Consider the following 17721-nt stretch of genomic DNA (forward strand, 5'->3'; position numbering starts at 1 on the left):
TTAACCTAAACACATATAATCAGCCAAGAGTTTCGGAAGCATGACAACTTTGAAAGGAAAACAATATTTAGAGCACTCTTCATAATAATATTTGTATTATAGGTCTATTACACTATACACACACACGCGCACACACGCACACACACAATATTTTGTTCATGTGTCAGATTATATACATTAGGCTTCCTGCATTGACATCCTTTAATGTTTAGGTAAGACTGGCCCAGTCTATACATGGGCTCCTGGTCCTGACAATGCCTCAGCCCCCTCCCGCCCCCCACACCTGCACACTGTTTATATAACACTCTCTTTTGATATCTTCTTGTCATATTTTTTCTCAGATAAAGAAAAACAAAAGCAAGTTGTGTCAAAATACGAGATAGTTTCATAAGCTGCGCAGACTGCAGTACAATACAGTGTTTTGCTTAAACAGACTATCATAGATCGGTCGACGGCCTGGATGTACTTTTTAAACCATCAGGGCCACCATAATGAACAAAGCACTTGCCCGGTGGGGCCAGTGAAAAGAATGCCTTGAAAATAAAAATAATCTAATAATTTAACATTATTTCCCTGTAGTAGGCTACTGAGTTTTGTAATGATTTAGTTAAATCGTCTCGTAATTTACGGTTAAAACATAGTGTTACATCAGCCCGATATCATATTGGATCCGTCTACTGTCCGTGTGCAGCTCTGCAAAAAAGCAGAACAGAACGTGCATAATAAAATTAAATCTATATTTCCGCATCCTGGAAGGAATCCATCCATCCATCCATCCATCTTCAACCGCTTATCTGTAGTCGGGTCACGGGGGCAACAGCTCCACCAGAGTGCTCCAGACTTCCCTCTCCAGAGCAACATTAAGATTGCTCGGTAGACAGCTTCCTGGAACTGGAAGGAAGCCAAACAAAAATAAGTTTTACTACACAAGATGTAAAAATAAAGTACAACCTCGCATCGTCACCAGAACCCCTGTCATCAGTCACATCACCCCTGTACTTCACCAACTCCACTGGCTCCCCATCAAATACCGCATCGACTTCAAGATCCTTCTCCATACATTCAAGGCCATCCATAATCTCGCCCCCCCATACCTGTCTGACCATGTCCATGTCAACATCCCCACCCGGTCTCTTAGGTCTGCCTCCGCAATCACCCTGAAAGTTCTCCCAGCCCGTCTCTCCACCATGGGGTCAAGAGCCTTCAGCCGCTCTGCCCCCCACCTCTGGAACTCCCTCCCCCCTCCCCCCTGACATCAGAAACATGGAATCACCATATTCCAAACTCACCTCAAAACCCACCTGTTTAGGCAGGCATATGGCTGACCTCTGCTGCAAGCTGTGCCCTAGTTTTGTTTTGCTTTTAACTGTGTTTTGTGTCAACTGTTTTTAACCTGTACGGCGACCTTGAGTGCCCTGAAAGGCGCCTTATAAATAAAATGTATTATTATTAACCTTGAACCTTGATTCTGATATCCAATCTGAACGGAGTAGCCTACTTTTATTTCGAATGATTATCATAAAAGGATTTTAATATGTATCTAATATGTACACGAACACTTGCTTTATATAAATATAGTAGTAATTATTTAGGCCTACTCATGATATGGAATAGGTAGAAGTGAAGTTTATGCTCGTTTATTTTATGGGGAAAGTATAGTGGGTTTTATTTTAGAGAAAGATTCGGGATACAATTTGTTCGTTTTCCTTATTATGGGGATCAATATCTGACGAATATCCTGGACCAGTCACAGTGGTTATAATGGTGGGGCCAGTCATCTTGACCTTTGGACAGTGGACCCCTGGGCCCATGCAGCATGCCTGTTCAGGGACCCACCTCTGTGACTGGGTATCATGTTGTAGTAAATAATGAATTTGTACATCATGTGCACTGGTCCACAAGATTCGCTACACCACCAAAATACCCATGTAGGCCTACCTGTCTAAATACTTCCTCAATGTCAACGAAGTTCACACCCACAACACCAGAGGGAGTTCAAAAAATAATAATAATAATGAATTGCATTTGCAACAAACCATGTGCAACCCAGATTCGGCACAAACAAGGGACTAAATTAATTTCGCTCCTATGCCAACAAAATGTGGAACGCCCTACCAACAGCCATTAAGACATACGAATCCCTTTACTCCTTCAAAACCGCTCTAAAGGGCACTGACGGACGGCTGCAATTCGAAACTGGCCCCCGTAAAATCTGAATCCCCCCTCCCCTTACTGTTTGTTTCTTTTCCATTTTTACCTCCTTACATGATTTCCTGTTTTTTTTTTTTTTTAAGTGTATATTTGTTCGTCTTTAAATGTTCTGATGAATTGAAAATGGTGGACCCTGTTGTAAACAAATGTAATGCTTTATCACTGTGTCGTCCACAGTAACAGTCTTTGTATTGAGTTGTGCTTTCATGTGAAATGTACCCATTCTGCAAACTGTTAATAAATATTTCAATCAATCAAACTGTAGTCTCAACTCTTAAAAAATAAAATATTAGCTTGAAGTTGTCCCAAGCTGTAACGACAACAGTTATTACTTATTTATATATCTATCTATCTATAAATGCACCAATTAAGTCTCTGTATGTATGTATGCATGGTCCATGCAATGCCTGTACAGCACGCACACACACACACACACACACACACACACACACACACACACACACACACACACACACACACACACACACACACACACACACACACACACACACACACACACACACACACACACACACACACACACACACACACACACAATGTATGTATGAATGTATGTATCCATGTAACTCGAGAACCGTTAGCCCCACCAACTTCAAATTCGAGACGCGTTCCACAGCACAGCAGGGGGTGCAATGCCCGGTGTCGAGTCGGTCGGACCCACCGTTGTCCAGAACCACTCCAAAAAGGCCCGGGATCTGGACCGGGCCCCTGCCCAGTGTCCATATATGGAGCTGGCCTGTTCTGACCTCTCAACACTCACAACACCTCACAACACTCAGCATGGCTGACACAGAACTCCACAAGCTGGCTGCATACTCCATATTTGGACATAATATCTGGGTGGGGCATTAATTTCCAACTTGCATCGTTCCAAGTAGGCCAGTGCCCAACGGGCACCGCAGGGGGTGCAGTGGCCGGTGTCGAGACTATCGGCCAACCCAAAAAGGCCTTCACACACCCACAGGAGGTGTACTCCGTCTGCATTTACACTTAGCATCACTCCAAGTAGGCCTTCCCCACGGGCACCGCTCTAGTATTATTAAAAATAAATTGAGAGGATCGTGTAAAAAATGGCACCTGGGTTGTTTGACTGTATATCTTGCTTGATTATTAAGTTGGATGTATGTCATTTTTTTTCAATTCTTCTAGATTTTAAGATGTTAAATGCTAACATGAAAATGACAAATAAAAAGTAAATCGAATTGAGCACTGAGCCGTTTTGGTCTGCTGTAGAGTAGACCAAGAATAATAATAGGCTAATAAGGCTATATATTCATAAGTTGAGCAGTGATTTCATGCGTCCATTCGAAAAACTTCTCTAGCCAATCACATGGTGGCTCACTGGCTCTGGTGCATTGGCTCCTCCTCACCGCACACTTTTTTTCTTGATCCCACATGTAACGTTATCTATCAGCATTGTTGCACCGCACGCACTGACTACCAATGATCTGTTGTGAAATGCACGCACAACTCCTAGGATAGGATCATGGATAGGGATTTTTGTCCCAAAATAAAAAGAAAGACACGCCAACACGCAATCTGAATGGATTAATATGAAACATGGTTCGTTATCCTTCCTAGTTCAGCAGCTACATGTGGATGTATTAATCAAATTGCCATTTGCCAGTCAGCTAAATTGACGGGGAAAGGCAGGCACTAGTCTGGGATCAGGATGCGATGGTGAGCCGCCCGTATCCGCGTATTTAGCCAAATATCGTATTAATTCGAGATGCAAGTCGTGTCTACAATGTCGCTATTGTCGATTGTCCGAACATATGTTGCACTGGTGGCTGGTACTGCTGGACCGTAGCCCATTCATTCATCCAGCCATTCCACCGTAACCGAGCGACGGCCAGTGAAGAGGAGCGGAGCGGCACAGCAGCAGTGCAGTGCATCCTGCCCCTGCCAGCCAGCCCCCACACACACACTAGACTAGAAGAATGGCCGGGCGCCGCAGCTGTGTGAATTCTCTCTGGTCCGGAACCGAGCGCGTCCGGATCGACGAACGTCTCAAAGCCACGCTGGCAGGGGTGTTGGAACTGGAGCTTCTCAGGTGCAAGCACCTGGAGATGGTGGACTCCGTGCTGCTGGTGGACGGATCCTCATACACCGGCCCCGTCGTTCAGCGGGAGGTGGTGGTGGACACGTTGGGAAACCCCCAGAGCTCTACTGCCCCCGACACCGACCAGGGTTCTGCTGCTGCGACAACCCGCCGGCAACAGGTCAGTCCGCCCGTCTGTCTTCTTGCTTATAGCCCGGATCTCCACTTGACACAATTATTAAATATGAATGCAGGGATGATGGTGATCTGCCAACAAGCCATTGTCGATGCAGCTCAGCTGTCGCTGGCCCCGGCTGCACATGGCTGTGCCTGAATACCCAATTGGTTCAGATGGTGATAGACCAACCGACCATGCATGCAGCATGAGATTAATTATACAACAGTATTTGACCGTCACGTGTAAGTAATGTCATTCGGGTCAGGGATACAGTACCACATACTGTACTGCATGAAGTTATGTGATTATATGGATAATTTGGATATCCGACACATGTAGCCTATTGGAATGAATAGGGGGGGGGGGGGGGGGACGAGTAGCTAGTAGGCTACTACGGTCTAATGTCTATGTCTTGTCTTGTATCTCCATAATACTGGAGAGCATTTAAGACATCTGTTACTGTGAGTGTTTGACCAAAATCTCTGATGGTTTATAATTCATAATCTCAATGTAGATGTAAACATGAATAGCTTATTGTACACATTGGTACTATCACTTATGACTAGTAGTGCGAATTCTGGCAATATATATTATATACATACATACTGTCACATATGGTGGTGTGGTGAGGACCCAAATGCAGGACAGCAAGGCAGGCAGACCTGGCAGAGTTCAAAACCCAACATTGGGTGATTTAATAGAGAAAACGTCACAATCACAGACTAACATGAACATAACAATGATGATGACTATACAAGGACTGACTGGGGAACAAGACAAATATACACATGAGGACTGATTAGTATTACACATTAGATACAGCTGGGAAAGGCAACATAAAAAACTAGAACAGGTAACAATATATAGAAATACAAGACCTAGACTGAGTCTGTGCCTGTGCCTGTGGCACAAACATGGCTGTGACTATACTGTTACTCTATTTCGACTGTGGATATACTCCATACACTGAACTCCATACTTGATAACTGCTGCTAAGTGTCGTGATGTCTCTTACTTGCACAAGTAACTGTGGTACTCAGTCTGCCGACTCTTCCTTATTACTATTACATTTGTTTAGTACAGATCTTATGTATAATTGATATGGTTGTTTTTCTATTTGACATTTTCCTTTCCCCATGATTATCTTCTGAAACCACAATTTGTGGAAGCTAGTGTAGAAAATAATTTCACCTATTCTGTTACCTGTGTAAACCTACGATGTGACAATGAACTTGAAGTTATAATATAGCCTACAGTTACAGTACTAATACTCCCCAGAACTCATTGGCTCATAGGACAGCTAAAGCAATGACACAATGACTGGCAACATGAGTCATTATTTACTGGTGGAACACACTGGTCTGAACTGAAGACACAGTCACTCTCTGACTGAATTGTGTGAAGGTCCGTTCTATAAGTGTGACCCTGGCTGTGATCCTCTTTCTCTGGACCAAAAGTGCAGTTTTCCCGTAGTCGGATGAGATAACTCAGGGGACTGTTCAAACATTCACATGGGAGTGGGCGTGCATATGTACGTACCATACACAGTTGATAATACAATCCCTGCTTCTCCCCTTTTTGCCTGAACACAAACCAGCACATGCTAACACACACAGTGTATGCACATAGTGTGTACACGCACGCACACGCGCGCACACACACACACACACACACACACACACGCGCGCTTTTGACCCCTTTCCCAACCTTGTGGTGAAAATGATCTACAGCTCTTATTGTGCCGAGAATGTGGAGAATGTGGGTTGATATATAATACACAAAGACAAGGTCTGAAAAGAGGACTAAGACAACCTGAACCTTCTCTGTGAGGATAGTCTGCTGTTTTCATGACCTCCATTCAGTGTGTGTGAACCTGAACCACTTTCTCCACAAACCTGAACCCAGCGAATTAAGAACCGCTGTGATGTCACCAAGATGAAGAATTTGATCTACTCCATAGAGACGGAATTAGGAAAACACAGCAATGGCGGTTGTGAGTACCCAGTGGGGAGTTTCTCACGGTAAGGTTGCTTCATAAAACTACACATCCAGGTTATTTGGGTCCACGAATGACGTCAGTAAATCGGTTCTCCATTTGCTGTCTGTATATTACCTAGACAAATTGGTGAGGTCACAGGTTCAAGTGTTAGTAATATTAATCTAGAAATATTAGATGGGGTGTAAATTGAACATAATTAAGGGGGGGGGGGCTTTATTTCAGAGGTCAGTGTAGACTGTAGAGAGACAGGAAACCAATGACAGAGAGACAGGAGAGGCTTACAATAAAACAGTCCACAGTCAGATTAAAAAACCCAGGTCCTCATGCTCAGTGGGAGCATACAATGTCAATGTGTGCCCAATCTGGCTGAGCTACCAGAAACCCTGTAAACAAAATCTATAATTGATTTGTATTCCTGTCGTCATTGCCCACAGTAGGTAAATCAACATAATATAGTGTGTTCCACTATGTTTAAATCAGACCATTGTAAAACAGTGTATTCTGTTCACAGACAATGTGACAACAATGTGAAACAAAACCCATAGAGGATACAATATGAAACGCTAATAATAAAAGGGGACAAATTACAATAACATAAAAAAACTGTTTCCCTGGTGCAGTGAAATGAATCGCCTTCATTTTGAAATGAGGGAATCCAGGCAATGTCCATAATGTGCAGCCTGCCTTTCTCACCAACACCACCCACCTATACATCTCCAGTGTGGATCACCCTGTGGCGTTGAGGCATCCTACAGTGAGGCAGAACGGCATTAGTCATCCTCACCTCCGAAGGCAGAGTTGGCTGGCATGCTGCCCTCTGTCCAAGCTGGAACTTTGCCAACGCTAGCATACATTTTGCGTAAATGGAGATGAGTTATGTGTTGTTCTTGTTTCCATTGCTGCTAACATGACCGTATCATCCTCTGGCCAGCAGAAGTTGTGTCTGGAGTCTGGTCAGAATATACAAAAAGTTGTATTGTTTTGTATATGACCAGGCTGAGGTGTCTCTACATGAATGGGTGAAAAATAGCTTAAAATGTAAATGTTCACTCAGTAGAGTGCAAATCTCAAATTATCCTCTACTGTATGTATCTCTCATATACTTTGTCTATTGTCTAACCTCTCTCTCATACACATTCATTGTCTACTGTCCTCCCTTTCTGTTATACATTAATTCTCTACTGTCCTCTCATACACATTATCGTCCAAGTCTCTCAATCTTCCTCTCTGTCCCAATCACATCACCCAAAACATGTTATTTTCAAACCCAGTATGCTTATGGTTATGGTTTCAAGTGTCGCTACATAAGACTATATTACTTTTGGTGAAAGCATGGCCAATTGCCGGGACTCTAAATTCTGTTAGAAGACTAACTCAGTCAGAATTAAGAATGTGGCATAAAATGGAAAATCAATGGGCGTATATTTTAATATCTTTTTACTTTTTAATGATCCGTTTCAAAAATCTAAATGGTCTAAATTAAACCAAAATAGCCCATTAAAAAAGTTCAAAATAAAAATCAAATACAGTAGCTATGGTTTTCCAAACGAGAGGAAACAGTATGCAATGTGTGAGTGCACATCTTCATGCTTACAGGAGTTTTCTTAAGTTGCTGCTGTTGGCAACTTGTGAGTGTGCTGTGGGATGATTTCAACAAACTAGATGAAAAAAACAGTGCAGTGCAAAATATGCAGCATAAAGTTTGTATATCTGAAATTATTATTAAATATAAAAATTAGATAATTGTCATTGACCCTTGACCGATTTGGAAAATATTCAGGAATTGAGGTCCTTGGCCTGCTGTCCATGCACAAGACATACTGTATGCTGATTGGTTGTCTGCATTATTAGCTGCACACACACACATACACACACACACACACACACACACACTCCTGGCGATAATGAAACACAGCGGGTTGCTTCACCAGTTTGGTTTTGCTGGGAATTTGATACCAGCACTGGGTGTGATATCTGTAAAACAGCACTGTTTTCTGTACCTCTAGTCTGTACCTTTCTTTTGTTGGACAAACCAGTGGTACACTGATAAGTGTTGGTTTTTCATACCCTGTTGAATGAACAAACCTGCCAAGCTCCAGTATTTGTTCGTTGGAAATTGAATTCTTCAAGTTAGACTGGGCTGCTTGCCTCAGGTGGTGTGTGTGTCGCTACCTTTACTGCCACAAAGTGAACTCTTGTCCTGAGACCACATGTCATGAGTCTGTTTTAGAATTTGCTTTGGGATTTGAAAGCATCGTCTTACAAGGAAAGCTATTTACCTTGATTTCTGGAGTGAAACTTCTTTTGTCTCTGGCTTGTTGCAGGATTCTTCTGAAAGCTCAGTGAAAACATTATACATTTGTTTCATTGAATCACAATTCAAAACACATTTTGTACCCGTTAAAATGCATTACCACCGGAAATAGTGAAAGTTAAAAAAGCATGGGATGTCATGATCTTTTACCTTTAATACAGCCTCATTAATTATGTATTAGACAGACACATTCTGCACCATGTGCTACAAGAAAGTAAATCTCTCTCTAATATGCTGTTTCCATCCTTTTGTTTTGTCAAACTAACAAACATATCAGCCACATTTCCTCAGTTTCTAAAAAACAAACAAAAGAAAACGCTAATATCTGGGTGAATTGTATCACTTAATGCAGGTATGCATTCCTGTTATTATCAAATCAGCCTATGCATTTTGTACATATTGTTCCGGTGGGGGAAATGGCTGTGCTGCTTTCCCTCAGAGAGGGATATCATATTACAGCAGAGCTCTGTGCAGAGTCTGCAGACCCCCACCTGCCTGTCTGTCAGTCTCTATGATTTGATCACATGCTCCTCTCCATGTAACATTATACGGCAAAATGTGCATTGCATTATGTTGCTAAGGGATAATATTGATGTGCATTTGTGTGTTGGATGTGTCCCTAAAATGTCTGTCGGCTATATGGATTGAAAGATGCAGAAAATCATCTTTAAATTAAATTGAGGACATTATGCAGGTCCTTCTCTGAGTGGCTAATATTCTAGAGTGGCTTTACAGTAATTTGGATTAAGTTGGGGTTAGGATAAGCGTGATGGTTAGCCACGTGTTGGTTGAAGTCACGGTTAAAGGTTACAAGGGTAGATGTAACTATCCGAGACTGTGTGTTTATGCATGCATTCTTTTAAAGCATCAGAGTGAAAGCATTATAGAGAGAGTGAGAGACGGCATTTTGTGACAACTTAAGAAGATGGCAAGGTATCCATCTGATCTGTATTGAAGATACAACATGATTAGCATGCATTGTGTCAGAAATGTTAGTGGTCCAGGATGGGTTAAATATTTCACTGGGCCTGTTGGTGTTTTAGTTCTGTGTGGGAGGAGAGGAGAGAGAGAGAGGGTGCACCAGAGAACAGCTGTAGCTATGGTGAAGAGGGGGTGGCTGCCTGGAAGAATATAATATACGTGTGTGTCGTGGTGGTGGGGTGTTATTTATCAAGCGGGGGTGGGGTGGGGGGGGGTCCTTCAAGATGCCCTTCTGTCTTTACCCCGGCAACCACCCCCTCCCAGCCCCCCCCCACACACACACACACAGCTCCTTCACATTAGTGAGTCACTCCTTTTTTTCATTCTCTCCCTCTCTACCTTGCTGGCTTGCTCTCTCTCTTGCACTCACCCACTCAGCCCTGACTCTCATGACTAAACGCACAAAGTGTAGAAAAATACAAACTTCCAGTAAAATGGTAAATGGGACCCAAATGCCATGACATTCCCTAAGAGGGGTGAGAGGAGATAAGCTTTAAGACAGGTTAAAGTCTAACACGCTTTCTTCCTTTCTGCCCCTTCCTCCATCCCCCTGCATCCCCTTCCCTTCTGTCACTCCTGCTGGTCTTTGTTACGTCATCTGTCTTTTGCCATTATCCTCCAAATCCACTCCTCTCTACTTCCTCTACCCCCTTGCGGTCTCTCTTCTTTAAGCTCAGCAGTGAGTCCCTACCTGTATTGTTTCCTCAGTAGTAAGGGGATTGATCAACACCAACCGCTACCGACAATGTTTTTGTTGTCCCAACTCGATCAGCCTAATGTATAGCTCATGCGGATTCTGTGTAACGGGGGGCATTCATGCTGGACCAAGCCCACACTAATCTGGGAAATGGTATTACTCACCTAATCAAGTAGCAAATGGCTGCTGTTCTTGCTGTTTGGGCCTCAGCAGTGGTGAAAAAAACCTTGAGTACAAATATAGAGATAAGCATTTATATTTCCTTGTTTTTCTCCTATTTACTGTTTTGCTGTTTTGTTCTGTAACATAAAAAAGTACCTCACTGAAATGACAGTAAAAGTGAAAGTCACTGTTCAGAATACCACTTGAGTAAAAGTCTTAACGAAGGCAAAAGCCTGTACTGTCTTACAGGTTTAAAAAAAAAAAGAAGAAACTATCACTATTTGTCTGAAATTTGAGGGCACATTTTAGAATACTGCATGAGATTTCATTCCCGAATGACAAATACAATATTTCAGCCCATTACTTCAATTAGTTTTTACAGGATACAGTACTCTATAGCCATGATGGGTGATGATCTACTGTTGCCAACTTCCTTGGAAGCAATCACATCTGATCATCATTGGCTTGCCTTAGAATGCCAATGTAATAAGTTATTTGAGGGGGCATGGGTAAATGTATTGGAGTAATGGCTTCTTTAAAATTGTACTGGAGTACAAATAATAGTAGACAAATTAAACGAAATAAACATACTCACGTAAAGTAGATCCTCCCCCGGTAAGAGTACTCACAGTGCAGAGTAGCAAAGTAGTTATACTTAATTATTACCTCTGTGTCTCAGTGGTGACGTCACTGTTGTTTGCGTGTATGGATGGCAATATTATGGACGACCAAACCTATACTTCTGTTCCCAATGGTCTCTAATTACGTCAAGGCCTATGAAGACATGTTGTAGACTAGTATAGCGCTGTCGGAATTGAAGGTGCTGCTCGGTCACACTTCTTCACCTGCACCGTAGTGGAGGCATGACAGATCTAACTCTTGCACTTATAAAGTGACAGGTGTTTTGGTAGAACATGTTCCGTATTTGCATGTTCTATCAAAGACGTCCATAGAAGTTTAGGAGTCGTTGGTTTCAACATTGTCTGCCCTGGGGTTCGGCTGTCTGTCATCAGCCACCATTCAGGTTTTCATCGCCAGCTTTAAGTGCAAACAGGCTAAATTCTTTCTTGATGAAGTCATGAAGTCAAGCATGGTTGGGGGGGACATATAATTAAATCACTTTTACATGTCGTTTCTGTATTAGAAGTAGCTTACAGATCTTTTAGGTGTCACATAGGTATTTGGGTATTTTTGTACGTTTTAATTATTACGTTGGAAGAAGAATGCCTGAATATATTACTATAGAATATATTATATAAACTGACTTCAATGAGACTAGTCAAATCATGCTTTCTTTCAACACAGCCTCCTCACGTTTGTGTTTTTGTTTTCTCTCAGGATCCCTTTCCCGGCTCAGATACTGTGGTTCCACCCTGTCAGACCACCCAATTGGACAGCAGAGAGAGCCCAGTGGAGGGGCAAGTCAATTCCAGAAGTAGTATTAATTCAAGATGGTCTACTTTGTCCTGGGATGCACCCTCTGATCTGCTCTCTCCCCCAACGCCAGACCCAAGTGGTACAGCTCAAGTGGACAGTGACTCCAGACCTAGCTCAGGTAGCGTGCACGCACACGCACACGCGCACACACACACACACACACACACACACACACACACACACTTTTTTTAATTGGTGATTGTCCATAATCTCAAGTACTTCAGATACGTCAAATATCTGGGCTAAATTATTAGTGACCAGAGTTAGCCAAAACGATTTCTTTGTGCAGATTTCTGCACAGCTTTTAGTGCACTTGGTATTAATATATATTAGCCTACTCAGGACTGGCTATGTTCAGAAAAATCATTTTCATAATGTCCTGTTTTATCACTACGCGTAATGATGCTACAAAACTATTTTGCCTATAATGACATGCCTAAAACGGGGGCGCCATGTTGAAAGTGGTGTGGTCTTGTATACATTGGAACACAGTTTATTTTTTTCAATTTCCTGAATGTGAACTGTTTGGGGCATTCAAGTGTTCCACCTGACAGTGACGAAATGATAGCTAATACTGCCTGTTGTGGTTTCTTGAAAGTAGCTCACCTTGGCCTGGGTGTGATAGGTCCCATTAAATATTAACCCAAACCTTGTTTACTCCTCTCACGCAGCTGTCTCAAATTAGTGCTCAGTCATTCATCTTCCTTTATTTTTTTTACTGTCAATGTTGCACTTAGGGTTCAATTTGTAAATCAACATCATCGACTTACCCACTTAAGCCCTATATACTTAGTCGTAGACATATTGCAAAACTAGCCAATCTACAAGTTCACCACACGTATTGTCACGACACTTGAGCGTGTTGAATCTTTTTATGTTTGTATCATTTAAACTTTGCCCAAAATAGGGACATCATGGTTGAGATGGTGAACATATAGTATATTTTATGAAATTGTGTTATAGCAAAAATAGATAAACATCAGACAGTTTACATTTCCCAAAACATATCCCCACTGCTAATAAAAGTGAACTGCACTAGCAGAGGCATGGATTTCCTCCCCAATCCCCACCAGCAAATCCAACCCTGGGTTCAGTCCTTGTTGTTGCTCAACTCATAGCCATTCCCACTTCTATTCTTGTCTCATGTTATCTCTAGTACGCCCAAACACAACATTTGCTTTCTCCATTACAGCAGGCGCCAATACTCCTTATTTTCTTGGAAGGTTTAGTTCAGTTACTTTCAACACGTTTTTTGAGTTAAGTTAAGCACCCACTTACTTGTTCATAGCCACCTACTTTGCATGGGGATCCAATGACACTTCATATACCTGTATATCACACTATATTGTACACGTCTTGGAGGCCCCCACTTCCATTTTCTTCACTGGGAAAATGTTGCAAAAAAGATTTTTGCATATCGTCACCTAACCTTAAACTAATGGCCTGAGTCATGTTTGGGCTAAGTCAGCTCCTCATGACACTGGCCACCTCTGGTAAAATTGCCTAATTGAAAAGGATCATGCTGATCCCGCCCCTTTTAGTAAAGAGTGTGACTTAGGCCAAAATAGGCCTTTCTTCCTAAGTCACTTGGTTTTGTGACTGTGTGTGAGAGAGTTCTTTTCTGCTAGTTCGGTCCCCGACTTATGCACCCATCACTTTGTAGGTGTGCCAACGGCTCGTTTCTACTAAATGTCAGAATGAAAAGTTCCAAAATGAAACTTACGCTAAGCCGCACGTTAATTTAAAATATTTTGTCCTCTCCTTCCAGGTTTCTACTCAGTGAGTGGGAGCTCTCTGTCAGACTCCTGCTACTCTGTGTCCAGTGAGGCTGCTCAAGGAGTCTCTGTGCCACTGGCCAGACCCTTCAAGTTGTGGGAGCAGAGGCCTCTGTCTGGTGACCACAGTGACACTCAGTGGTCAGACGCCACAGGTCAGCAGCAGGCTGCAGTACAGGGCAGCCAGGGAGAAGCAGACACAAGAGAAGGGAGACCAGTGTCCGGTGAGGAGAGACTCCTGACATTTCCTTCATCAAATAGTGGATTTGAATGCTATCAATGTATTAAAAAAGGGATAAAATCGTGTTTGTTTTGGAAAAGAAAGCCTGCATTCTGTGTTTATCATGGCTACTGTTTTGACAGCAGCGCATTGTCTGACATTACTAACCCCAACACTAAATCTAACCCTAACCTCAGTCTTAACCGGCCACAAGTCCCCTAACCTCATATCAGTTTTAACCACCCACGCAAGTCCCCTAACCTCATATCAGTTTTAACCAGCCACACAAGTCCCCTAACCTCATATAAGTCTTAACCAGTCACATAGTCAGTTGACAACGCGCGTCGTCGCTGGTAGCCATGATCAACACACAGAATGCAGCCTACTGAGATCTTGGTAGGTCAGTAGACACGTCTACTGGAGCATGCAATGCTCTGATTAATCGTGATTGTGTCCCTTTCAATGCATTGATGGCATTGGAAACGGGTGCATCAAACTGCCTCCTAGTTCTCTTAAAAGCACTTGCCGCTGCTCTTTAATATTGATGTGGAGCTACTACTCTGAGTCGTGTACTTGTACTACTGTTTGCACTTATTTCTATCCATTTCAGTTGAATTATTATGAATTGAAAATACATACCAATTCCCCTTTCTCTTGTCCCCCGTCTTAGGTGACCTGGAAGGTCTGAGCTTCTTGTCTGACCTCTGCTCCAGCCTCAGTGACCCTCATCTTTCGTCCCTTCTCTCTCTCCTTGACCCCACCTCTTCTTCCTCCACATTCTCCCGTCATTCAAGACCTCAGTTGGACCCACGGTACTGCATGGACCTCGTGTCCCGTCGGAACAAGGAGTTGTATCCTTACCCTAGCCCCTTACACGCTGTGGCACTCCAGAGCCCTCTCTTCACCGCGCATGTTCAGGAACCATCCGTCCTGCATGATGAATCACCAGTCACCACCCCAAACCTGGCCCTTCCATGCCACCAGCCTCCTCCTTCTCTCACCCAGCTAGAGCAGTACATCTCAAGGTTGGCTCGCCAATACCGCAGTCGCGTGGGTTCCTCCACATCTGACCTTACTCTGGCAACCACGCCAGGCTCAGTCAACCACAGGTGCCTCCGAACACCTGGGAGAGGTCATGGCTCCACACAGTCACTGTACGCCTTCGAGAGCCGCACCACACCGTCCGCCCTGGCGGGGGGCAGCATCACACCCTGCAAGTCCCTGCTGGGGAACGCAGCCCGGGTAAATCTGAGTACTATTGGGAAAAGAGCCAGCAGAAACTCCATCAACCTGGGGAACCTTCCATCCGCAACTGGGGAAGATGTGAATATAAGTCTGCATCTCAACCTCAACTTAAACCTGACTCCTGGTTTAAATGCAAGCCCAGGTTTGGTGGACAGCTCCAGAAATGGAAGTTGTGGTGCTTTGAAAGGTGACTTTGCTTCCGCTTCCTCAACAGTCTCCTCTACTTCTCTGTCCTCTTCTACCCTGACCCCTGCTCCTAGAGCCCGGCCTCGCATCTCCACCTGCCCCTCAACCCTGAGCCAACGGAGTCTGGAAGTTGCTTCAGGTCTTGGAATCAATTGTGGATCTGGCCACTCTGCCTTCTCTCGTTCTATGGATTGGAGCAGTGATGCTGCATCAGGGCCTGGAATGTCAGTGGTTGGTACGAACTCAGAGTCGGCTCCTGGATCTCAGCGTAGTAGCATGATCCAAGAGCCCGGCTCTAGCCCCAAGCTGACTGAGGACTCGCACATGGTGGGGGAGATCTCTCGCGTCTCTGGCCTGTCTAGAGCTGTGGTGGTGGGGCTGATGGAGCAAGGTGTAGAGCTGGACATTGACTGCTTCCAGACTGACACTGCCGAGGAGGGGAAGGGCCAAAGGCCACGGTCTGGGATCATCCGATGCAACTTGCCGCCCCAGAAGGAGCAGTCACATGACTACTCTAGAGTGCACCTCCTCAGTGCATCGTTAGAAACCGACGTAAATCCACAGAGACCCATACAATTGTCCCTCAGCGTCAGCCATTCTCCACAGTCCCACTCCGGCCTCACCCCACAGTCACACTCCCCCCAGTCTCAGTCTAGTCCCACACCTCCTCTCTTACACTCCCCGCTGTCGCATTCAAGCAGCCCTGTACACCCATATCAGTCTGCTTATGCCCCAGCTCTCCACTATACTGCCTCACACTGCCACTACCAACACGCTCCGTCTACGTCCGACCCGCCCTCCTCTGCTGCCTCCTCCCCCGCTTACCGCCCACAACACAGGGGCCGTTCCCCGCCACGCCCTCTCCAGCCTTCCCCCCTCGGTCCCACACCTCTCTCTGTGTTTCGGCGGGATGCTCCCACCCAGTGTTCCCTGCCACGGCTCCGGACTGAAGGCTCGCCACTGGATCACCAGGGCATACGACCGCGTGGAGGATCACTCCGACAGGGCAGTGGAAGCACGGGTGGTAGGAGGGCGGAGGGAGGGGGTCTCTACAAAGGGAAGCACATGACCCGCGAATTGATCAGAGCGTCTACAGTTAGCAGCTTCACCAGCAACAGAGAGAATTATGCTTCTACCTGGGACAATGATGGAGAGGCGGAGGAACAAACGGCAGCCCCAACGCCCAGGAAATCCTCCAAAAAACTCTGGAGGGGCCTGGAGGGTCGTTTCCGGGGGAAAGAATTAGAGGGCGAAAAGGAGGAGATCGACAGAGAAGAATATGGATATGGATGGAGGCGGAGAAATAGCAGCGGAAGCTGGAGGAAAGAACATCAAAGGGCGAAGGCCATGTCCAGTGGAAAAGACAAGAGACCCAAAGTAGAAGGCTCCCCCAGCTCCTCAAACAAGACTGAGAAGACCGGCTGGGAGAAGCACAGTTCCAGCTTCAAGCTAACCAGGAGGGCTCTGTTCCGGAGCGGGTCCCAGGGAATGCTGGGGCCTCGTATCCAGAAAGAAGTGCCCCTGAGGGGTGTACACTGGGTGTCCTCCCTAGATGTGGGGCGTGGTGGTCTGGAATTCACTTTGGAGGAAGGGGTGAGACCGTTAGGGGGAAGGAGGGAGGACAATCACGACTCCTCCACGGCCAGTCTCTACAACCTCTCTCATTCTCAGAGCCTTGAGGGCAGCTGCCACTCCCTCTCTCCGCCACTTTCCTCGCCTTCCTTCTCTCCGTCCCATACAAGGATGCCCCTCCGGCGCTCTCGCTCGTTGAGGGACCTGGGAAGGAGAATGTTTGGCTCCATGAGGTCGCTGAGTCTCAAACGCAAATCGACCAAGAAGTGAAACATTTCGAATGAATGCATAACTCAAGTTGTTTTCTTTCACAAATGTTACAATCAAAAAGCTATTACCGTTATCTTATTCAAAGGGAGTGCCACTACTGTCCTAAGTATTTGCAGTTTGTGGCTCTAAGATGTGTATGAGTGTGTGTTTGCGCACACTCCTCTCTGCATGCTGCTCCGTGACTTTGTTCAGTGACAATGGCTTTGTGAGAATGTGAGCTTCCTCTTTTGTTTTGATGGAATTACTGCCTTCGAAGTACAATCATAATGGCCAAATAAAATAGCCAAAATCAAGCAAATACTCCAACTTGAAACAGTGCTCAGGATTTTGCAATGTGTAATATTAAAACATAATTTGAGACAAATGTGGCTTTTTGTGGAATACAATTAATAAAAGAAACATTTAATGTCTG

At 44.6% G+C, this 17721-nt stretch overlaps 1 protein-coding gene across 1 annotated transcript; it reads left to right on the top strand.

The window, feature by feature from the left end:
• Window positions 1-3789: 3789 nt before the first annotated feature.
• On the top strand, window positions 3790-17697 carry LOC306921036 (uncharacterized protein). The gene is made up of 4 exons (XM_079498099.1): window positions 3790-4454; window positions 11943-12159; window positions 13810-14040; window positions 14707-17697. Exons 1-4 carry the CDS (start codon window positions 4173-4175, stop codon window positions 17307-17309), a joined length of 3333 nt encoding a protein of 1110 aa, XP_079354225.1. The 5' UTR covers window positions 3790-4172; the 3' UTR covers window positions 17310-17697.
• Window positions 17698-17721: the final 24 nt, after the last annotated feature.

Source organism: Electrona antarctica (genome assembly GCF_951216825.1).
Source record: "Electrona antarctica genome assembly, chromosome: 1".
NCBI classification, from domain to species: Eukaryota; Metazoa; Chordata; class Actinopteri; order Myctophiformes; family Myctophidae; genus Electrona; species Electrona antarctica.